Source organism: Bombus vosnesenskii, unplaced genomic scaffold, assembly GCF_011952255.1.
Source record: "Bombus vosnesenskii isolate JDL3184/JDL3185 unplaced genomic scaffold, Bvos_JDL3184-5_v1.1 scf7180000013349, whole genome shotgun sequence".
Taxonomy (NCBI): Eukaryota; Metazoa; Arthropoda; class Insecta; order Hymenoptera; family Apidae; genus Bombus; species Bombus vosnesenskii.
In genome coordinates, this window is record NW_022882985.1 from 989,079 (window position 1) to 1,015,380 (window position 26,302).

The following is a 26,302-nucleotide window of genomic DNA, read 5'->3' on the forward strand; positions in this document are numbered from 1 at the left end:
GCGGCTTAAGAGGCATAACGTTGGAATAACACGAAAGAAGGAGCCAGAAGTGTTAGCACTTGCTGAAACAGGAGGCAAGAATTTAGCTACTGTATTAACATTGAATACTTTCGGTAAGAGATGTATGTGTGCATATAGTGAAATAAGGCGAACAACAAAGTGAGATTATATTGTTTACAAAATAAATATTTGTCCGAAAAGGAAAGTAATTAAGCCAATAATCTCGAAGTAAACAAGAAAAATTGCAATATAGCTAATTGCGGAAAGTTAGATAAAACTTATTAAATATTATCTGAAATGAAAAGGATTAATCTTTTGTGTATTCAAATTTAACCATGACTCTACAAAGAAGGTATCAATATGATTAAATATATATATATATATATATATATATATATATATATATATATATATATATATTTATTATACAACAATAGTTAAATAATCATCATTTACGTTCCTTTTAAATAAATAAAATTATATGAAATTGTTTGTTATTTTATTTTCATAAATAAAGTATCGAATTTTTATTTCACTGCGATCGAGAGACGATAAGCTATTGCACAGAAATTACAGTTTTATTTTCACGCGGTAAAAACATGGAGTTAGGTCATCACGGGGTTAAGTATGCAAAGTACTTAGGGTCCTTGAGATAATATTTGAATATTCCTGATAAACTATTGCAAAAAGACTTTCAGCTCGCTATGAAATACCGATAACGTTAAATCTTCAAGTATCTATTACCATTATAATTCAATCTAATTACTAATTCTATTATGATGTTCTTTTCTAATTATACAATTTTGCTTAGTATACGCTTATTGATTCAGCATTAGTAATTCGTGTATTATTGTGGCCTTTAATAATTTACTATAATTGTAAGCCTATTAAATTGCTATAAAATAAATTGTGTCAAATACTTTTAATTCGTCAATACAATACAATTTTAATTTTTTTTCAATTCTATATTATTAACGCAGTTGATAAAAAATTGTTACTAATAGGTTTCGTAAGTATTTCTGTATTTATATCTATATATATTATTATAGTCATAAACCATATATACCATTTATACTTTTTAAAACTCACACTTTTGACATTTTAAGTGATGAATTTAGGGGTCTTACAAAGTAAACACTTTGTAATATCTCTAATCCGAGAATTATCTTCATCTATCAAACATCGACCATATTGTCAACAGAGTTCAGTCAACAGTAAGAATATCTTGACGAAGAGAAACGAGACCATCGTAAAAGTATTTCATAATAGGACAAGATAGGAAAAAGAATGAATGCTGATTGCGATGGAAAATGATGTAGGAATAAAAATTAATTAACCGTATGTCGTAAATTATTCCAAGGACCGTTCACTGTTTTTTCTTCTGCATATATTTTTTTCATAATACCTGCAATGTCTCGTGCGCATAAGATACAAACGAGTTCTGCATTATCGGTCGTAACAAGCTTTTTTCTTCATTTTTCTGACCCAGTGACATCTCACGTTCTTATCTTGCAGATTTTCCACGCTTTCTGGCCGTGATAGATAAAGGATTCCTTTGAATAATAAAACAGCGGACAGATGCTATTTAACGCATGCCACTAGACGATGCATAGTTTAATACGTTTAACAAGAAATATTCCACAAGATCAAGAGATTGTTTAACACTTACTATCGAATAAAAATTACTTTTTAAATTGTTTTATGGCCAATGTTAATATCATTCGATAATGCTATTCAAATGTTAAGCTTTAGTTTAATGTTTATAAGAAATATTTTATGTACTTTTCTGTAAAATTGCATATACAAAAATGGTGTTATGTACGCACGTGAGGGAATATTTTGTTGCATAGATAATATATAGGTTATGTTTTTAGCAATTAAAAATTTGGAGAAATTTTTCCATATGGAATTTTGTTTGTATGAAACGATTATTCTAAATGGATTTTAAATGCAGACATTCTCGAGACATGAATAACGGAAGCGGATAAATATCACAGAAATTCGAATTATTTTTTTGAAAATAAAGCCATGGAATAATGCTCGACCTTGATGATGAAAAGAAAACCATCAGCCATTCATACCACTCATTGAAACCTTCAATTCAATACTGAACAATTATTTAATTTTGTTAATATCCAACACGAATAATAATTATAATTAATGATATTTCGTATCATTCAAATATATCATTTATAATATATAAATTAGACAGCAATGTGTGGCATAAATTTGATTTTTAAACTTTGTGTTATACAAACTTATCATGCATTATGTTTTATTAGTTTCTGAAAAAATACTTTGCAAGCATTCATTGACATGCATATGCATAATTCCTTAGGTTATCGATGTTTAGTCTTTTATATTCAAATTTTTATTTTCATTATAAAAATAATATATATATGCCTTTAATGATGCAAGCATAAATGAAAGTATAATGGATCATTCACATCGTTTCAAATGAAATGCAAGTATAAAATTTCCGTTCGATAAGTTTAAAATACTTAAGATTAAAAAAGTAAATTTTTATGCAACTAATATTATTGCGTAAAGAATATTATTATTTTTACAAGTAATAATCAAATTGAAACTATTTACTATATATTAATTAATAACGTGAAAGGAATGGTTTTAAATGGTTGACATTCTTTATTTACTAACATTTCATTAAAAGATGTTCAATGTATATACATACAAATTCACGTTTCCGGTTTTTAGGAAGTGTCAATAAATCAACAGTAAAGATGGAATGGAAGAAAGAAAGTTGATGAATTACATTAAAAGCGCTTACTTGAAATTCATATTAAATTCAAATTATTATCACACGTGTATTGTCAAGTATACGAAGGAATAGAAAATTTGTATATAAAATGATGAAAACGTCGATTCAACGGTGATGTGGTTTGTGAGAGGGAGAACAGCTATTAAAATCAAGTAGCTTACGAAATGATTTATGTACTTCATAAATAATTCAAATTTAAAATTCCTTAAATCGCAAGCCATGTTCAGCAAACATTATTTACTAAATATATTAAATTAAGGTTACAATTGAAATTTAAATGAATAAGAAATAAATATTTTCTCAGTGTTAGTTTTTAGGTTAGGAAATATTTTGAATAATCCATTACATGATAGAAAGTTTAATTAGAACTATACATTATCTTATCTGCAGTTGATCCAAATATTTTAAAACACCCGGTATAGATGGTCTGTTCTTTCACGTCAGTTTACTTCCTGTATACAAAGAAAATTTTTTTATCATAAATATGCGACAGAGTATAACTATATCGATAATACATCGATGCTGTGATTATGTGAAATATAATATATCGATTCTATTTCGCATCGCATACCAAAGTGAACGAGACCTGCCTTAACTCGAGCCAAAGTCTAGTTCCTGACCCTATTCACTGGTATCTTTCAACGATTGTGTCTCTGATTATACGTCTCGATACTCTTCCAGCCAGTACAAATTTCATTCTAAACGTATGGAACATATCTGCAATTTATGATCTGATGACTCAAAGTATCAAAAGAAAGATGGGAATAACTTTTAATTTAAAAGGAATTCATTGTTATTGTTATTAATTTAATTTCTATTTATTATAGTATTAATTATTGTTAAATGAAATTTTAAAATATCTATTTCCAAAGCTTCGGTTCATTTAATTATCTCTGAATTTATATTCTTTTCTAATCTAATGAAGCACAAACAAACATCTTAGATCATCCAGTATAATGATTTCTACCTCCTCCATTATCTTACTATTAATATGAACATCACACACAATATCAGTAACAAACATATATACACATGTGTCACCAAAAAAGGAAACAACACGTATAACGAGATCGGGACACGCGTTAAGCAATTAATTGGTGCAATGAAATTGTCCTAACCTCAAACCAGTCTGATCATTTTCAAGTGAAAATAAATTAAGTGGGAAAACGAAATGAATCTTAAGGGAACAAGAAAAGAGGATGACAAAAGGTGATAGTGTTTAAAAAAATTCTTGCTTTCTTATAAACACGCATCCGCTAACTCTAGACTATTTTGCTGACACGCGATGACAAGCAGAACTTGCAGAACTGACCCTCATGACGTAATCATCGCGATTCACTATATGTATAGCAGCTTATTCTACCTCCTCTCCCAATCTTCTCCACAATGCTTGTACGTAGCCATTCTATTTCATTCGATTGATGTATATGTATGTGCATATATGTAATATTCCAAATTTTTTTATTTGTAAAGCTATGTTTGTATAATAATAATTTGTATAAAAAACTAAAGTTAGAAATAAAAGTAAATGAAGAATGAAGCTTGTGAAATGCCTTAACAAAGGAAATAGTGAGTTTAAATAGATATAAATATAATTTAAAAATACATACAGATTAAATTTTTGAGGTTACAATAAATATAAATATAAATATAAAAGATTTAAATAAAAAATTTGGTTTTCCAATGTAAATAATTCAGCAGAAATAACATAAGATATAATAGCTAACATAAGCCAGTACAAATATACGATTTTGGAGAGTTTCCAATTTGTTCTAAAATTAATGGCTGTTTTCTAACTGCAATTAACGATCGTGAGAATGACTGAACAATTTGGCAATAGCTCTTTCCAAACTTACTGCAAACTTTCACTTTGCTCACAGTTGTTGATAAGTTCCAAGATTTCCTGTAGGAGGATTGGAAGAAACACGTGGGTTAATGGTGATATGTTTAAAATGTATATGAAGTGTTTCAAGGTTATGGAAGCTCTACAATTATGTACCTAGTAGAAAGCGAATGAAGAATCAAACGAACAAGAAATGAACTTCATTAGATGTCGTATTTTGTATGCAACATTATGTAATTATGAGAAATAAAAACTAACATTTAGTAAATCAGAAATATGTTGTAAAACCTTGTAATTTTATGGTCAATAATAAATTATCGTTTCTCTTTTCCTTTTGTATACTCGTAGAATCCTCATATTTGTCTGTATATTTCAGAATATTAATGGGGAATGTATTAATATTAATTTCGTTTTATGCTTAACCTTGCAGTAAACTCCAGTCATTAATCCTCGAGTTTGTGATAATCACTTGAGAGAGTATAATATATATCCTATACATTTTTTACCATAGTATGTTGTACTACTTTACTTGTTATATCATATAAATGAGATAAATTAATGATCATTATCTTAATGCTTTAAATACTTTAATACTTCGACATACCAATACTATTCCAATACCTCAATAACTAAACGACTACGCAATTGTCGATTTTCTAGCTTCCCGTAGAAATTACCCTTCATAACGATCACAATTTACATTTTCCAAACACTTGTACAGAAAAATAACGCAGAATTATAAGAGAATTCGGAGATTAGCTTGCAATCTTTTTACGGATGTTCCGCCACTGTAAGAGAGCCGCAACATGCAAATGATGCACACGTGAGCATAAAGAGAGTGGCGAGCGAATAAGTAAAGTGTCGCTAGAGCAAAAACACCTGTCAGCTAGTAATCCCCCTTTTTGTCTCTGTTCCTCCAGTAGGGAATTATTGAGTAACACCTTGATACCGTGCAAGCAAACCAGCCATTTTGTAACACCACATCCAATACCACAAAAAAAACTAGAATGACTGAGTGCTGACCGGACCTTGATCTCGCGGACAAGATACTGGCATCTCATCTATTTTTTCGTTCCTGACGACTCGAATCTAATTCTCCGGCTGATCGTAAACATCACTGACTACTTGATTGGGTAGTGTCATGGTGACAAAAGGAGGATGTTTTTGTTTCATGAAACCTTTGACACTTTTGCTGGAAACTTCGGCACCTTTTTGTAGGTTATGTTGCAAGAATTTAATATCATAGTGAAATAGGAAGAGATAAGAATGTTTTTGTTTTATGAATGGTTTAGGCGCTGTTCGAAGAATTTAATATTACGATTGAATATTAAGAGACGAGTAATGAAATGAAAATATTCTTTAGTCAAAGATAATTTCGGCTAATGTAAAAATTGTTAGAGATGACTCATGATTTTTGGCGACATAATTGTAGCCAGTGTAGCGTATTTATGTGAATGTTCTTTAAGATATTTTCTCTTTTCCTAAAACAGAAAGCTCCTAAACATCTTTCTTACCGTTATATTATAACATAACCTCAAGAAACGTAATTTTCGTCAGAATACTGAATAATTCAATGATGAAACCAGAAATGATAGAATAGAATATAGAATAACAGAATAAAATAATAATAAACGAATCAAATCGATAATTAAATAATTCATAATGAATTATTGACCTTCTCAATACACTAACCTTACTGTTATTTTGAATAATTCAAGAATGTAATTCTTTCGAGTACCTGAATAATTATCACCAAAAAACTGAATAATTAATTAGATACTACATCTAGATTTAAATGGCGTACACGTGTCTACATGTTAACTACGTATCATTTCATAATCTGAGGATCACGTAAATCCACCTCAGACATATTTACACATGTGCGACACTAGACAAATTTTACGTAACTCCGATGTGAGCCTATATAACTGCTAAAATTAGTGGCGAAATAACGAAGAAAGAGTTGATTGAGTGCAATCAGCACAAAGAGTAAACCAACAGATATCGGATTTATTTCGATCTAACTTTGCTGAGATCTACGAACCTTTATGTCTATATCTCATGCTCATTTCAACGAAGAAAAAGATTTTAAAAAATATCTTAAAGATGTTTAGATTGCAAGAAAGACACGAATTTGAGAAATTTTTTAAATGAAAGCATATAATTAATTTGACATTGTGAGTTGAAATACCTGTATCATTTTTCCAAGGATGATTGCAAGGGAATTTTACTCGGAGATTTCTTAAACCACTGTCTATATTTAACATTGATTTTTTTATTTGAACAGTTGGAATAATAAATGAACAATAAACAGTAAAACAAACATTTCATCGATACAGTCGATTTAGTACATTAGAAGTGAAAAAATGAAATTACTGTTGCAATTGTAGAAATATTTTGTACATTGAAAGATATTTAAATAATTTAAATATTCAAACATTCAAAAAATTGTACAGTAGTAAAATAGATAATTTATTCAGTCTTAAGGTTAAAGAAGAATATTCCTATGTAGTTTGTTTGTGAAGTTTTTGCTGATTCGTCATGATTGAACATACATACTTGCATAAAACGCAATACTTCGGCATGGACTGCCTAACACTAACCTCAAACACGAATCCGTAAACATGAATTTCAATGTAAATTCTCCTTAATGTACATGTGCTTCGATCTGTGCCTTTTGTCATGCAAGAATTTCATTTAGTATTACCATCAAACAATTGCAGAACAATTATTTTCAAGAGTACGTCGTGTCACTAAAAGATGGCATCGATGGCTATTTATGATTAATTTCTGCAATTTCTATTCATTTCCTCTCTCTTCTGATGCATAATGCGCAGACAAAAATTTTCGATCCTTTGATTCATTGATTTGACCCACTGATCTAATCATTCGGCAATCGTTATTGAATGTCCAGCAAGAATGTCATACTTAACCAAGATGTCCAAGAACAAACACGTTTCTAGCGTGCAAATAATTACTTAGGGCCACGGCCATGATTCTTGGAAAAATTGCAGTAGAAGTATCCGTGGCCTTCTAATCGAAATCTTCGCCAAAAAAAAAAACGAAAATCTATACAGTTCCCGTTAAAATATCTTTTATGAATATCTTTCCTTTTCTTAATTAATGACGTGTAATATGCGGTACTTTGCTTTATTTTAAAATAGAGTCGATTCAAACGTAGATGGCATTAATTATTAATGATATTTATAAATTACATAAAATTTAATATTAACTTGATAAGATTTGTATATCTAGCAGATGTGAATTCAATTATTTCACATTTAAATAACAGTAATTATTTGTAAAAATGAATTCTATATTTCTATAATAATTATTTGTTATTTATCATATTTCTCTGAATACTAACAATTTCTTTTCTCCTAAACAGTTTATCTGAAAATTTATTCCTCTTCTACAAGTTTATCTTGCTCACAGGAACAGAGATACCAATTAATCTGACTGATATATACAGGGAGTAAAAAAATACGCAAGTCCATCATTCTTACAAATCTTAGTCGATATATTAACGCTTATATATTTGCTATTCAACTTTGCCAACAAACCACTATTTCCAATGCAAAAGGAAGAAAAGATAAATTGTTAAGATTCTTCTTCAAATGCAAACATTCGTGATGAACAAAAAGTGGAAATTATGCAACAATCAATGAAAATATGAATAAAAAGTCGAAGAAGAGTATAAGGTATGCAAATAAAAATTAGTTTTATAATGTTTTAATGTCAGGCATATTCATGTTCGTTCATGAATGTAAACCCGACGACGTCAACAGATAAATGTTTATTTTGATTCATACCAGAATTTCTATAATATGTGGCGTGTGATTCTTTTTCTTCTTTTTTTCGATATTTATCACTGTACTTAATGTATTATTAATGAGTATAATGACTACGATTATGAGGAACAGCGTGACGCTATTGATATTTATAATGTACATATATCTTTATAGATATATCTGGGAAAAGGTAATAAAGAATGGAATTAACCTATAACCTGTAAAAGTAAAAAAAAAAACCTGTAAAAATAAAAAAAAACCTGTAAAAGTAAAAAAAAAACGAAAGACAAAAAGAAAATCGCGAAATTCTATATTCTACTTCAGTTAAAAAGAACTATCGACGTGGAATTATGATTCGTTACGAAAATATCTGTTCCTAACCTATAACTCATTGTAAAGGAAATGAACTTATGATTCAAATTTTTCGAGGAATAATCTAATTATGAAAATCAACAGTAGCGTTGTGATATAGGAAATCGACGACAGAGAAATAGAGGGAGAAGAGGAGGAAAAAGAAAAAAAATGGCGTTTTTATTGGCAACAAAAGAAATCTTAAGAGTAAAGCGATAAAAGACGTCGTCGACTGTGGTTCACGAACAAGAAACGTGGAAAGTTTTCCATGCTCGAAGGATGAAGCAGTTCTCATGTTTTTCTATTGATCTGCGATTAATTGTCCATTAAATGATCCCTTGTTAACGTTTGCTTGCATTACGCGTCATATTATTCCTTATATCATATTAACTTATGTTAATCAATATTCAATACTATATACTTTTAATGCGGTTATTTAACCTATTTTGTTGAAAATAATAAATAATAATTGTTTACCTATTTGGATGTTATGTAAGGTATTGTGCATTTAATTATGTATAAACATAGAAGAAATAATATTTCCTCTATTAAGGATATTCCAAGAACTTTAGAAAAGTATTTGTGATCTATATTAATCTGTGCAATATGTACTATCTTTCCTATTAGGTTTATTATTCATATCCTATTTCACACTATCGCATACTCTGTCTCCATATCCAACATCCAATATCCACTATCACATATCCAGTCCACAGCTCACATTTTCATCCCCCATTCCATGTACTTTATCTCACATCTCATACCCCCACACACGATGTTCCTAACTCATATTCCTCATCTTATCTCTCACATTCCATCTTTCAATTCCATATCTCGTACTTCACATTCCCTTTCTCATATTTCATATCACACATCCAGTATCTCTGGCCCATAATTCTCAAAATCCTCAACTTCCCGTAAACCAATGAAATCAGTTTCCTTCAGAACTCACTTTCCAAATTTCCTTCAGAACTCGGAAGAAATCGTTACTTAAATGTGAGCTACAGATATAGGACAGTAGGTATTAGATTTTGGACATACGATATGGAGTACGCGAATATCGCAGAGAGAGGGTTGGAGGTCGTAGAGTCTAACGTGTAACTTTTAACTTAAGCTTGCATTTACCTTCTTAAGTATGGAAAATGAAGTATCGCTTGTGATATATATGGTATGATATACGTGTAATTTTTTACTTAAACTTGCATTTACCTTCTTAGGTATGGAAAATGAAATATCGCTTGTGATATATATGGTATGATATACGTGTAACTTTTGACTTAAACTTGCATTTACCTTCTTAGGTATGGAAAATGAAGTATCGCTTGTGATATACATGGTATGATATAGGATGTGAGGTACGAGATATGGAATGTAGAAGATGGGATAGGATTCGCCGATTAGTTAAATGCGCGCGTACTTACTGAACACTCAAACTCGATCTTCTCGAAAACGCAGCTATAATATGATGCCATAAATTACCAATGAATAGATAAGAACTATAAATTAACAATAACAAAGGAATGATTAATTTAACGAAATGATATTTCATTAAATAATCCAACTAATAATTTTCGTTTATCATTTTACGAAGAAGCACATCGAATGTCGATCGATTTTCTTCTAAGGCCAGAAGCGATTTACGATCGTTCGCGCGTTACATATTAACAACATGTGAATAGCATGAACGCGTACAAATCGCTGGAGTGTGCCATTTTTTCTTATCTAGCAGAGAAACACGTGTCAGAATTGAAAACTGTTAATTGCATAATGAGACGGGAATCGCGAATTTCCTCAAGAAAACTGAAACGATTACATCACTTTATGTTTTAGAAAGTATAATCGCGACTCGACGCGGGAAAAAAGAAAGAAAAGATGTTGTTTCGATCTTTATTTAACGGCTAATTTATTATATAACTTTTCATTCCGACATTCGAACAACCACTTTAATATTTCCAAGTTAAATGAGGTTTCCCTACTTTCATTTTCGGGCTACGAAATATCCATCGTATGCTTCTATATATCTCCATTTACCGTTCCACATTTTGATTTGAATTATGCATAGAAATTATTCTTAGAGAACGTTCCACGAATGTTAATGGATTATACCGCGAAAAAATATTCTGTAACGAAGAAGATAAATTATAAGTCGGGTAAAGATAATTATGATTTAAGAAACAAATGATTTAGGATTGATATGCGATTCGGATAGAGTATGGGATTTTAGGAAACATTTTGTAGAATTTTATTGAACGATGTTTGAAATAGAGCAAGGGTAACGTAACGTTTAATAACTTGATTTTTTAAACTGATTCATCGTTTAATTTTAATAATTACCGCTTGATGTACAACTGCAAATAATAAATTAGAAATAAGTGTGTGTATATTGTTATTGTTTAGAGGAAATATTTTCAAAATAATCAAAATAGTGATCGTTATGAGACTTTCAGTTTGGCTATTGAGAAGCCTTAAAACATTTCGTTTTGTATGTCTGATTTCAATGTTTTCTGTACTGTCTGAACAAAAATGAAGCAAGAAGCTCCTAGACATGATAACTTTTATTTTATTATGCTTAGAGTTTGTATAGAATCTGGCTCCATATATATAAAATTCTGCACTTTTGCTATTGAAACCTGGTTTTCATGATTTCCATTAATATTGTACTATAAGTACCTGTACGAGTAGAAATCCAATGAAAATAATTTAAGCATAGGTAGTTTTCAAGTTACAAATAAAGAAGATAGTGAGAATGACAAAAGAGATCAGAATATTCGCATTAATTATAACGTTAAATACGTTTAAAGTAAACAAAACAAAATTCTAACGAAGTTTAACTTTCTTCCGATTGTTGGGAACAGACGAGAGAAATTTTTCTTAATTTTTACTCTAATATTTAATCCTTCCACTGTGCTAAAAAATTACGTATAAACATATTCGACTGTACTTTTATTTCTGAACCCCCTTACACAAATAAACAAAAGCTATTGCTTGGAAAATATTTTGCAACTTATACGTAAGTTACTTAATTATCCGTTGACGTAGAATTGTAAATAGGAATTTGTAGCCTATAATTAGTAAGTTATCAGTTCACTGATATTATTATTTGAGAAACTTTATAAATAACAAATTACTATCTTATCTTGTAATATATATATATACAGGGTGGTTGGTAATTGGTGGTACAAACGGATAGGGTGTGATTCTACGCGAAAAAAGAAGTCGAATATGTAGAATAAAAAAATTTTTTTTTTTTTAGTTTTTCCATCGAGACAACGATCTACAGTGAGGTGCGTTATAACGTACCGCACGCGTACCGAGCGAAAATTCAAAGTCGATTTTCTCGAAAACGAAGCCTCGAACGAAAAATGTTTATTCTATATTTTCGACTTCTTTTTTCGCGTAGAATCACCCCCTTTCCGTTTGTACCACCAGTTACCAACCACACTGTATATACGTGTATAAATATATATATATATATTTTAACGTAAAATTGTAAAATTTTAAATGAAGAGTGTACGATCTATACCCTACAATTAATATTATTACTTGATAAATTTTATAAATTACAAGACCTCGTTATTCCAAAATTACGAAGCCATAAAACATAAATATTTGATGGCTGTAACTTGTGATATATACGTAATTGCTTAATAAATTACTATGTAAGATTACGCAATACCAGCTTAGCCTGACAATGAAAATGTACAAAAAAAAAAAAAAAAAAAGAAAGAAAAAGAAAAAAGAAAAACGTGTTACCAGTGAAGATGAAAATCGGATCAAGGCTATGAAGTTTCACGTATTCACAAGCATCAACCAAGCGTCTCCGATTGAACTAATACGCTAATATCAACACGTTCTATTGATTATGTAAGTGGTAGCTAATTGCATTTACGTTCTCGAAGGATTATAATTGTAAATAGTCGCATTACACATAAGCACCTTTTTCCTTAACATTGTTATTTTACGTATAAGTAGCGATAAAAAGTTACATTTTTTCCGTCACAGCTACCTACTTCTTATAGCGATAATGCCAACGATTTCCATAGAAATGAATTAACTAATTCAAATTAGAAATTTTAATTTATCTGACCGCGTGTTGCATTTGTAGAGAAGCAGAAATAACTTGTATGAATTAATGCAAATTAAGAATTCTGTCACTTTTTTCAATAACCTTGTGACGTTATTTGTAAATTATACAGGATATCGCGGTATTTAACAGCCAAACTTTGTCTCGGATGACGTGATGTCCAAATATTAATAAGCGTCACTGGATCTCCTAAAAACTGTTTTGCATTTTATAATTATGATATAATATAATACGATATACATTAACTATGAGCCAGCACATCTTCATTCTAACTTAATTCTTTGTATCTGTTACACGTGTTTTTTTTTTCAAGTTAGGAATCTTTCCATCTTGCTTTTAAATAATTTATGTCTACTTGTTCGATATATTCTTTTTTGCTCAAGTTTATGCTGACATTGATATAATAATGCAATTACTAACGCGTTATAAAAGAACATTTTTTCACTCATTTAACACTAAATTACGAGAAAAACACCGAGTATCGTTTAATTTCTTTCATAACTCGATTACGTGTTATTATCCCTCGTCAAATGTAAAACTACTTTTTCTCCAATGACGACAATTATGAGTGCCGGCTACTTACGAGTCGAATCACGATTTATTTTCTCTTCTCACAACCGTAGATTGCTCACGCGTGTTCTTTTTGACCTTTTCGTGGATTTATTGCAGATCTCTTTCTTTACACGAAAACCTACGTGTGTAAGTGTTTCCCAGAGAAAATATTTGAAGATTTATGGAAGATTGATGGAATATTCGAAGACCTATTAAGAAAATAATTATTGTACAACACGTACGACAATACAAGTATCCAAATAATTTTTTATAATGTTGTCAATGTTTCATATTATCCAGATGTATCATTAATATTCGATATTTTGGAAAAGAAATGTTATTTTCACAAATTCATTTATCACAGAGCTGTATCGTAAATAATTGCAAATTTCCAGAGAAATAAAAATTAAAGTAACATTAAAAAAAATATTGTTCGCAATCGTCGTTCTTCTATGTATTATTTTAATTTATGGATTTGATCATGGCTTCTCCGCGACTCACATAAAGCTCCATTTCGATGACACTTATCTCAACGACCTAGGTGACCAATTGAGTCGTCCGCAAAGTAAATATGAATTTCGAAAACATCGATGAATAGAGACAGTGGGACCCTTTTTGGACGAGGATAGAAAGAGACACAAGAGACTGTGTTCAAACAGAGGAACTAATTGTATATATGTATAGCGAGATTGGAGAGAAAGATACGTCGCGTGCGTGTCCTATTATATTACGTAAGGGAAATGAGCCAGTGGATTCTATCTTAGTGGTTAGACACCGTTTCCGATTGAGCTCGGGGAAATTTACCTGTTCGAACTTAAGAAAGATCTACTATATGTATAGTATTCTAAAAACGCTAACCTCTAATATTGCAATGTGATCATTATCTGTATAATAAAATTTACCCCTTCTAAACTGTATAATAGTTGAGTTTATGACAAGACATTTCCGACATTTCTTTAGATTGCTTAATTATCAGTTAGAAGCGTCGTGTAGAAAGTGAAAGCAAGGATGACGATTACACACAGTGGTTAACCAACGAATATACGAAATTTCTGGCCATCGATTTTTCTTGGAGTTTAATGAAAGATTTCGGGCGCCATCTGTAAATGACAGTCAATGTAAATGCGCATGCGCAAAGATAACCCTATTAAATTCCTGATTGTATCTCTCGTTCCTCGTGATCTTTCTATTATAGAACAGCATGAAAATTTTGGTAGATAATAAGAGATTAAAATTATGGTGCCCGTTGACAACATAATTTGATTTGAAATAGATCTGGGTTTACTTTTGGGAAGGGAATAAAATTTCAATAATATTAGCAACGTCGAGAATTTAATTCTAACACGAAGATCATACGAAGATAGAAGTGGCTAACTTTTATTTCGTCAGTATAACAAAAGGCAGATCCACTGCTTAAACGCTATAGAAGAATTCTTTTCATTCTATACACATTAAATCACTGTACATAAACCCTATCTGAATTTCAAATGTGCGATCACACTTTATAGGGTGGTTATATGTGCAATGTAAACGATTAAATAGTATCGTTCAAAGCATCGACTAATGAAAATATTCTGAAATATAATAAAACGGAAGAATAATATATATTTCTAAAAATTCCTGTTTCTTTTCTCAAAGCTTTAAAGAATCCAATATGTCGAAAAATTTGAGAAATACCTTGATATACAACAAGGAAATGGCGCGATATTTCTAAAAAGTTCTCAAGTAAAGTTATTGGTACGTTAAACCACTAAGAAATTAAAAAGTCAATTACTTAGAAGTCGATACATTTATATTAAATACTTATCAATATTTTCAGAAAAAATCCAAGTATTTCGAAATTCCGTAGAATAAAACGAAACATACCTTTTAAGACAATCCTATATAAAAATGTAAATGTTTTCATAGATTAAAAAGGCAAGGACGTACAATAGAAATAGAAGTACATAAAGTGGAAACGATCCGTCGTATTTTTCAGAGACACGTTTATACGACACGGCGACGGACTAACAGTATTAATAATTAATGCGAGTTCTTCCGACTAAAAGCTTCTTTTACTTGTTAATTCGCAATTCCCCTTCCGTTTGTCCACTGAATATGGCATTAACATAAGCAAACGGAGAAACGCACGAAAATAACCCTCAAATAACTGAAACGTTTATCTTGACTTCACGAGTTGTGATTAGTGGTGGTGGTGGTGGTGGTGGTGGTCCATGGAAAGGTTATGTCACTTTTCTTACAACAAACAGTTTGTATATATAGTCAATCGTTTTTTATATATACATACATTCATTTTATGATTTTCAGGATTGCGGAGAGCACGAAACATCTTTATCTCATGATTATTGTCCTACTATTGCTTTTGTTTCAACCAAATAAAATATTTTTAATATTCTAAGAAAATTTTGCATTTTACACAATTTAAGAATAATTTACCCGTTGTAATCATTTTTAACAGTCACGTAAATTTCAACTGTTACAAACTTTATAAATCAATACATTCAAGCAGCCGAGTATCGTATGCGATCAGTACATACATATAAAAATAAGAAAATAGGACGCTTCAAATACTACTGCTTGAAGAATTAGGATAGGCAGTCAAGTAATATATCACAATATTTTGATATTATATTATAGCATGTTAGTATTGTAGTTTACGTTTATGTGCATATATATTGCACATATACAGGATGTCCGACCTAACTCTGTCACTCTTAATTACTCTTTTATTTGTCATGATACGAAAAAATTATTTCAGAGAAAAGTTGTACGGTACCGATGGGGTCATACTGTGCTTTTATCTATTTGACTTTGCCATGATATTGAAATTAGCTTCATTCTTCAAAACATTACAAACTCGTTATTTTCGCAGCATTCGAAATATGAATTATAAATATGAATTATAAATAAATATCGAAATATGAATTTTTAATTCGACGGAACAACATGGAGATTGCATAAAAAAATTTTAACGCCATCTTTACAGGACGCTCCAAGCTCAAATATGTCCTCCTATGTCCCAATTAATAAAAGGGAAAAGATTCGCGTGTATTTTAGAAGATTACTTGCCGAGATCTCATCGGTACCTGTTTCTTTCCGAAGATTATAAATCGTCCCGATTAACATAAACAACAAATTCCACGTGCTTAGTGACGACTAACAGATCACATAAAAAATGAAATTTTACGTTCACCCTATACTTGGCCAATCATGTGTGTCGAAAATTACATAATTTTTTCATTAGCTCATCAGTTTGTTCTTCTGCTGCTTTTACTTTCTGTTAAAAATAAGTTGTCGTCCTTACGAAATTCACAAAGAAAAGTATCATTAATTTCCCATTATATTTTTACTGTCATTACACAATTTTTAGCTCTTTACAAAGTTTCTTTAACAATTGATTTGGTATTTCTTTTAGCGCCTGGCTTTCCTTATTTCTGTTCATCGCTTCATTCGAGCTTTTTGGATAATTTCGTTTTATTTCACTAATTCTTGTTAATCAAAATTCTATTTTAAGAAGATCTCTAACCTAACCTCGTTAAATTAATGAATAAAACCGAAATCAAATCTTAAGTTTGATTTTAATTATTCTCACATAATGAATTTAAATTTGGTTTCGATAAGTTTTAACAAATTTTTAATTTACTAAATTAAATTAAACGATTTCAATATCTGATAAAGATAAAAATAATATATATACATATGTATAAAAACAACTATAAGAGTTAATATAAAAATGAATACAATTGTGTGTATATATATAAATAGAAACAACAATACAAAAACAAAGGCAGAATTTCGGTGAAAAGTGCATTTTGTCATAATTCAGTTTATTATAGAGATATTTTTCTACCAAAATGTTCTACGATATTTTTTGAACACATGCTACTGAATAAAATTGGTAAAGAATCAAGCAAACTAAATTACCAAATATGGGTGGGCGTGCATTGATTAATTACGCGACGTAGGTTGACCTACTCATCGGGTGTCTTGAAAATTTTCTACTTCTCACGAAACAAGTGCTCGATTTAGTCACATACACAATTATATAATAACGATAATCGATTCCACAAACATGACGCGTTATGCCAGGATACGTTATTACTATCATTTAACAAATGTAGAGTAATTATTATTAATTGTAGATTCTCAGAACAGGTCAGGTAATGGAATAATCCATGTAAATAAACGTTTAGATTTCTCTAAACTAAATTAGCTAATTAAGTAACTCTTAAATAAGTAAACATACAATTTTTTAACATCTCGTATAACAAACCCTTCGCAGCTTCCTTTATACTATTCACAAATTCACATAACTAATAAACTTTATTATTTACCAAAATCCGCCCCCAAATAAAGAAGCACAAAATTTAAGGACACCCTATGTGATCAACCCTTCATCTATCACCTACGCGACTCAAAGAATCCCATAAAAAAAGAAAAAGACAAGATACTGACTATATTCATTGTACTTCCTAAACATTTGAAAAGTAAATATAAAGTCCATAAAAACACATCATATCAAGAATAACAGTGGTTGGTATCATAAGTTAAAGAGTCCCGAAACCGGTTAAAAACATGGCGATCAACCAAGACAAAATATTTACCTGCCAGCCCCATTTCCGAAACAGCGGCGGACGTGGCCTCGCTATCAGACGTGTAGATCTTCGATCAATCGTGCACGAGTTCTTCCGATCTTTCTCGGAAAAAATTCCTCGCAGGTGGCCTCCATTATCGTTCTTATCACCGAGACAACGACAGTAGCCCTGGCAAATTACGTTACAGTATGACCGCGGCCTTTAATTACGTAATTTCTCGGCCATCGCACAATCGTTTGTCGATCGAAGAGGAAACACACTCTAACCTAAACCGTTCCGTACAGTGAGTCAGTGCAACGAACTAAGAGGGAGGTTTGAAACACGATGGAGCCGCAGCAAACAGGTAGCTAAAACGCCGTGATGATAACTTTCATTTGTTTCATGACAACGTCGCAAAGACGACTGCCTGGCAAGCAGCTGGCGCGTTTTGCGCTCGGCTCGTGGCTAGAGAGTGGGGATAACTCGAGTCTACCATAGGAATGAATATAGCGCGAATCGCGGCGATAGTTAGAAATGAGGGGAGGGGGGCGCTCGCTTCGAAGATTAGGAGTGGTGGGTGCTAGGCTGTTGGTAGATTAGGAGTAGGGGAAGGAGACAACGGGGTTAGAATTTGGCGCGTAAATGCAACGGGGTTGGTTTTTTCTTATGAGAACTATTAATCTCTTTTATTTAGAGTTGTTATTTTAATATGTTATTTTGATAAGTTAATATATTGATAAATTTAGCAACGAGGTTTGATTTCTATTTTATGACAACTGTTAATCCTTTTAGTTCCGAATATACCAGGATCCCATATAACACGGAAGATACATGAAGTTATTGTCACGAGAATTGTGTAATTTAAATTTCTGTTATGAAAATTACACATGTAATCCTATATAAAAGTTTAAAAACAAGTTCTCTGTCTTTTTTTCTAAAAGAATAAAAAGTTCGAACAGTGATTATTTATCACTCTTGGATATTTATATTATCATACAATTATAATTATTATGTGTGCAATTATTGTTGAACATCTATATTTTTATGAAGATTGTACAATGACTATTTCTTTTATTACATCAAATATCGAAGACTGACAGAAATTTTCGTTAAAACAATTGATCTTTTTCTACAGAAGAAAAGCAACAGAACTTTACAATCAACTTAATATTTAAATAATGTCCAACAATGATTTCACCAAGTACGTCCGACTCAAGGAATTTAAAGAGCATTTGAAACACGAGAGGCACATAGTGAAGAAGAATTATTACGAAACATTAGCGAGATGGAAGACGATGTCTCTCATCAGCGACTGGAGAGATACAAGAAGATGCTTTCTCTTTAGCTACGACCTTGATTGACCCTGAGTAACTATGGTCGCTGAATTCGTCGGAATGTGAATTACGTACATTCGTAGGTACACAAAAACGTACTGTTCTGTTTAAGGAAAAATCTCAGTGACCTTCATAACACTGTCTTGTACCACAACACGAGATCCAGGAAAAAGTTGAGTCGAATAACTGATTTTCTAAAACGTCTCAATTTTATCTTACTCTTTTGAATAATATTTGCATATACAGGGTGGTTGGTAACTGATGGTACAAGCGGAAAGGGGGTGATTCTACGCGAAAAAAGAAGTCGAAAATATAGAATAAAAATTTTTTCTTTGAGGCTTTGTTTTCGAGAAAATCGACTTTGAATTTTCGCTCGGTACGCCTGCGGTACGTTATAACGCACCTCACTGTAGATCGTTGTCTCGATGGAAAAATTTAAAAAAAGAGAAAAAAAATTAGAAAATGTACTTATAGGAAATACCTAGTTTCCCATTTCATTTTTTATGTCAGATGCGGTTTGCATGTTTATATGATAACTTGCCATTGAAATAAAATAAATAATAGGTTATTATATTTTATGAGGATAACCTGAATAAGAGTAGATACTATACTGTGTAATGAAAATATGCAAACAATACGTGAAAGAAAATGAATCTCGACTGCAATATTACATAAGTCGAAAATCGTAGGATATTGCATCACTGACCGCACGAAGGACATTCAAAATCGTCAAATAGCATTTTTGCTTGAAAGATCTTACGTCAAGAGCAAAGAAATCTGAGGTCGAGTAACAGTCGATATACATGCGTGTATGTGCTGTAGTGATTCATAGCATAACACGAAATGCATATTTGTGCAATGAAAAATTCAGATTCTCTAGCTCATACGAAATTAAATTACAAATGAGTATTTAATAAATCGTTTAACCTTCTTATTTTATGTATTTTTTCGAAAGTTCAAACTGCAAATGTGCACAAAGTACACATAATGTGTATAAAGAAGTAAACACAGTATAACACTTGCTAAAGTGACGAATGAAACGAATCATGTAAGTTCTAGTATTTTAATTTTGTAATACATAATACACAAAAATTTAAAATTCCATAAACATCCACAATACACAATTAAAATTCCACCATAGAATCGAATGTTCGTTGGGCTTGCCTATAAAAACGCCATTTTTGGTAGTAACTCTAACAGAAAACTAAATGTTAACTAACATTCCACCAAACATCGCAATATCGATATACTCCATGTCACAAAATTAAAGAATCATTGAATGACCAAGAAACTGTCGATATCTTACCTCGGGGCGGGCACATTTTAACACTTTACTGACCGCTAGCGGTTCAATAGCATACGCACGTCCGACCGGCAGCATAGGCGCAGATTCTCCCTGGCGCTAGCTCTGTTTCGGTTTAGACTTTCCAATACCACTCTTTTCGTTCATCGCGAATGGTAAGTTTTTCAAATTGGTATAAAACTGCGGGAGCTTGCAAAGCAACGCAACTGACGCAACCGAGCAAAGTACCATAGTATTAAATAACAAATTACTGCTCAAATAATGAAAAAGATTCGGCGACAAAAGGTCGATTAATATGCTATCGGTCGGTAAGCGTCGGCGACAAAAAACTGATTAATTGGCTATCGGTCGGTAAAGTGTTAAAGGGTGAAGCCTCTACTTTCATTATGCTAGTTCAAAGTGTCCTACAAGTATATTACAAATTAATGACAGTTCAAACATCGATAATTTTTCGGTTAAAATCGAGCAATTCTTTAATTTTGCGGCATAATGTGTATCATTCGACTAAACTTCGTTTAAGTAATTACACTGGTAATGGAATTATAACATGAAACCGTTACGTGGATTATCCTGTATATTTTTCCTGCCGCCAGAAGCTGACTGGTACCCCTTGTCCAGCACATTTGCCAAATCAATTCTTCAATATCGATCATATATTTTGAACCAATGGACCTGCCGACTCGAGAAGTGCTATGTTTCCTCTTTGTCTATCGAATACTGTGAGAAGATGTAAAACAAGTTCGAAAAAGAGAACGGTGTCGCGAAACGAAGTTTAACTATTGTTCGATGTAATAAGAAACAACCGAGCGCGTAAGCTAATAGACTCAATGTCCAACGAGTACGCTTTCGATTAATCGGCACACGTGTTGTGCAGTAATCAGTAATCAAGAATGTAATCAAATTTTCAAGAACTCATTCCATCCAGATTGCTCAGTCTCTTTTAATAACAAAGGTTTCTTCGATTAATTGGCTTTTCCACGGTGGTATATTTCCATCCAAGGAAAGTGTAACGTGAGAGGGAGAGGAGAGAGGGAGAGGAGAGAGAGGGAGAGGGAGAGAGAAAGAGAGAAAGAAAGAACGAGGAAGAGAGAGGGAAGAACAGAGGGTTGAAGAGAGACAGAGGGAAGCGAAGAAAATGGTAACAAAGCCGGTGGCTGGTAAATGAGTCAGTTGATAAACAGAAAGGAACGAAGCAGTTTCTGCCGGAATGAGACAGCTGTAAATGAATCATTTTATGTGCTGGCCCGACTATCACGTTGCCAGGATGATAATTATGCTCGAACGAGAGAGTCTCACTATAAACATTTCGAAATTTTCGTTTACTTTTTGTTATTAATAAAACGATCTCATTTATTTTGCGTTACATATAAGATATACTACATAAAATTTTTTTTAGTGGCTATTAATTTTTTTAGTCATGCGTAATATTGCAATGGTAGCCAGATCTTTTCCAATCCAATATACATTGTTGAAGATGTTTAAGTCTATGAAATTTATCATGTACATTTACTTATTATTTGATATTACCTATATGCTACATAATATTTGGAAATCATCATTAGTGATTTTCATCAAATGTAAAAAAGCAAAACAAATTGTTTCAAAAATAAGTATTCTAATGTAAGGATTTACTTTGAGCAAAAAGGACTCGGTATTACGGCTTTTTATGACTCATCGTTTTTTCATCTTTTCCTTTTTTCCTTTTTGTTTTTTTGTCGATTAAAAAGAAAATACAGAATGGTGTTTTAATTTATAGCAATGACTCTATACCGTATGCCCATGCATTGTCGCCATTGTTTAAAAATGAAGTTAATAATAGCGCTTTTATTATGGAAATTTATTTAATTCTTTATTTAAATACGGGGATGGCTCGTAAATGCAAATGTTTGGTGACCTTCAAGTGGATTTACATCCTGTTTTTTCGATATTTTTTCTTCAGATAGCACCGCACAATTTAAAGTAGATAAATAATAAATGAATTTTCATTACTTAAAAATTACTGAATCTTGTAAAAGAGTTATAATTCTGATTGGCCATTTTTAGTGATATTTCGCTGCACAGAATTAATTAGATTGGTAAACAGTTTAAACTGTCCATTAAAATTTTTAAACACCTTAAATTTACCAAATTAATTTACCAAATTAACATAATTTCTATCTGATCGGTATTTCTTGTATTCTAAACATTTCTATCAAAAAATAAGAAATTATATATTATCCTTCTTCACTTATCTAAAAAGAAATCACTGTTAAATTTAAATAAAAAATAACTATACCGTGTGTGGTATTCGATTTCACTTTAATAATTTTACGATTATTTGTATTTACATTATTCCACATCTTTCAAAGAATCAAGGGAAATTTCGATGAAAAAATTCTTCCTTTCTTGTTGCGGAAACACGGCACGAGATTAACAATTAAAATTATCAGAAATTTTTTCCAGGAGAAATCGTTCGTTTTATTCAATTATTTATAAAAATAAAACGAAGTTTCTTGCTAATATCGTGTTTCCACTTTCAAAGAGAAAAAATGTTATTTGCCGTGGCAAAAAACGTGCTTAATCGCGATCCTTACAAAACTCTGGCAGATAATAATAGCAAATTAACTTTAATTAACTTCGATGTTACCACGAGTCTAATTAATTAAGACAACGTTTAAACAAAAAATTATACGGTTTTCTTATCCGGCTAAAAATTACTGCAGTCTTAAATCACACTAATAGATCGTTATTTAAACATCTGAAACATTGTAATTAATTGTAAATTATTGTTGAACAACTAGAAGCTGACTAATTGGTATTTTCTATTCAGTGCATTTAACTGGATGTTAATTGAACGACAATTTATTAAAATAATATTAAAAACGCTAAAATACATAGCAGATATTTTGTTATTTAAAATTGTTGAAATAGTGTTTGATTTCTATTAAAATTTTCTCTTTTATGAATTGTAATATTAAATTTTAAATGCTTTTTGCATAGATTTCTTTACATTGCTATACATTTGATTGACTGTAATTGTATTGTCAGCGTTTTACATATATCTTTTTATATTCTTTGCAAATTTTTTTCACGTGTACTATAATAACTTATTTGATTTTCATAGTCATAATAATGAGGCATTATAATGAGCGTGAAAAATGGTTGCAAATGCAAAATAGAATTTTTAAAAATAATATCCGATTTTTATTTAATACTATTAAATTTGAAGAAAATTTCTATGAATTGTTATGTTTTATGGACATGATCTTTCATACATAAATATTAAATGTTCTATATTAAATGATTTTTGTTGTAACTTCGTTAGGTAGGTTTTATAATTAAAACATAATTCATTCTCTTCAATTTCTTTTATTTTTTACGATTATAATTATATAATTGTCCCTTACAGCAAAACTAATGACAGATGTGTGGTTATAATATCCAAAATGATACTATAAGCAGAATTAAATATTAATTATTCTATAAAATACTAAAATATATTTATATATCTTATTGCCATAAAGAATAGACTTTAACTGTATCTCATTCAGAACAATTTTTAGTTTGTTATTATTACTTATACCCCTAATACCTCTACTATATTATGCTTTTACTCCGATATAACCTCAAAATCAAACCAATTCTTATGTGGAATCATCAGAGTAAATTATCCAATTTGCAGTCACTTCAATTATCGATAATTATCGATTCGTGTTATTGACTTACCAAGGACTTCGAAAAGATGCTCGTCGAACCGCATTTCGGCGTGTGTCCCCTTTAATTCAAACTGGCCGCGTAAAGGCAGCGTGGAAACGGTGTGTGCGCAAGCACACATTAAAAACACAGCACAGACAATAACTATCTTCACGTGGCTGTCATACTTCTGTCACTATGTATACGGTCTTCATTCAAAACAACAATTTTACCAAATTATTGGACCATCGCGCACGGAGGTCGTTAAGCGACTGAGTGTCAAATTGTCAAACTATTGCTTTCGTCGTTCGCTAATGTGCGAATGGTGAGGGAAAGACGCGCGTGAGTGGGGATAGCGCGAATAGTGGTGAGGGCTATAGTCGTGCGCTAACTAGCGAAATACGGGAAGAATACTTCCAAAGAAAGGGAAAAGCGTTTATTATTTGTTGGAACGATTCAACGAGGATATTGCATGTAACTAATTCAACGATACTATTTGTTCAACTGCTTGCTTGTTTACACTTTGCATTTGTTCACGAGTATTCCAACGTTTCTTAATCTTATTTGCGCTCGTGTAAGTGTAGAAATAAAGTTTGACAATTTTTAACGGACCGATCGTTAGATTCCGATGTTTACAATTAAACAGCGATATTTAGAGATATAAAAATGTACGCTATAATACGCAAAAATCTGAAGAATGTACGCAGTATGTAAGAATACACGAAGATCACATGAAATAAACGTGCTGAATAGATACCATATATTTGTTGAATTTACTGATTTTAATACCATTCGATGTGTGGAAACGAATATACAGGGTGGTTGATAACTGGCGATACAAGCGGAGAGGGGGTGATTCTACGCGAAAAAAGAAGTCGAAAATATAGAATAAAAATTTTTTTCTAATTTTTTTTTTTTTTTTAAATTTTTCCATCGAGACAACGATCTACAATGAGATCCGTTATAACGTACCGCAGGCGTACCGAGCGAAAATTCAAAGTCGATTTTCTCGAAAACAAAGCCTCGAACGAAAAATTTTTATTCTATATTTTCGACTTCTTTTTTCGCGTAGAATCACCCCCTTTCCGCTTGTACCACCAGTTACCAACCACCCTGTATATTCACATAGACACGCGAATAAAGATTAACTAAATATTTATTCAATCGATTAAAACCACTGTTCGATTAAAGAAGTGTATTTCTTAGTTATAAATAAATAGGAAGTATTCTTAAATCTTTGTTCTACTCATCTTGTAAACGTGCATAATTTATTTATATTAATCAGCTTCCTCATTCACTTTCAAACGTAATCCTATCCCGCACTCGACGATTCTACTCAATCAAGTGAGTGCATTTAGTATTGTACATACGAAAAATGTCAGTCGATCGATAGCATTGAAAATGAAAAGGATACTTAATCAAGGAATATGTATATCATTGAATAAACGCATAGTGGCTGCTATGAGAAAGTTGGTTTTTGGAACAAAAACGAATAAACTTATTTTCACAAAAGGATTGTACTCGATAAGACAATTAGATAACATCGTATCTTAACAATCGGTTAATGATTGTTATCTATTACTTGCACAAATGACGATAAGTTAATCACTAAGATGAGAACAAATTATAAGTGATAATTTACTTGCGTCTGGAGAAATCCAATAAACAATTATTCAGATAAAATATTATATTGTTATAAGAAAGATATTTACTGAAAAAAAATAACATAAACAGATTAGTTTGAATTTAAAAGGCCGGTATAAATAACAAATGTTATTGTTAGTAATTAAAATAATTACGACATAACAAAGTATAATAATAGATAGATACTAAGTAAAATGATGGACATTTCTCTGAATACATATTCAATATATATTGACGCTAGTAATTTATTAACAATCTTTATAATGTTTTTATTGTATAAAAAAAAAATTTATCATAATGTATGATTATCTAATGCCGGAGAGAAAATTATTTCAACAAACTATAATGTACGTGTATATGTACGTGTATACATGT

General features: G+C 31.1%; 1 protein-coding gene across 6 annotated transcripts in view; it reads right to left on the reverse strand.

Annotated features, from left to right (window-relative positions):
* Nucleotides 1-26,302, reverse strand: part of LOC117236469 (hepatocyte nuclear factor 4-gamma) — a 50,871-nt gene that overhangs the window by 12,661 nt on the left and 11,908 nt on the right. The window contains exon 1 of one of the 6 annotated variants that reach the window (XM_033499455.1): nucleotides 24,317-24,552. The exons of 1 other annotated variant lie outside the window; for it this stretch is intronic. In XM_033499455.1, the coding sequence (XP_033355346.1) occupies nucleotides 24,317-24,425 (109 nt within the window). In that variant the 5' untranslated portion in view covers nucleotides 24,426-24,552. Of the gene's footprint in view, nucleotides 1-1,405; nucleotides 1,598-3,153; nucleotides 3,232-18,004; nucleotides 18,421-24,316; nucleotides 24,553-26,302 lie in introns of those variants that run through there. 4 more of the 6 variants (XM_033499458.1, XM_033499459.1, XM_033499460.1 and 1 more) reach the window with 4 other exon arrangements.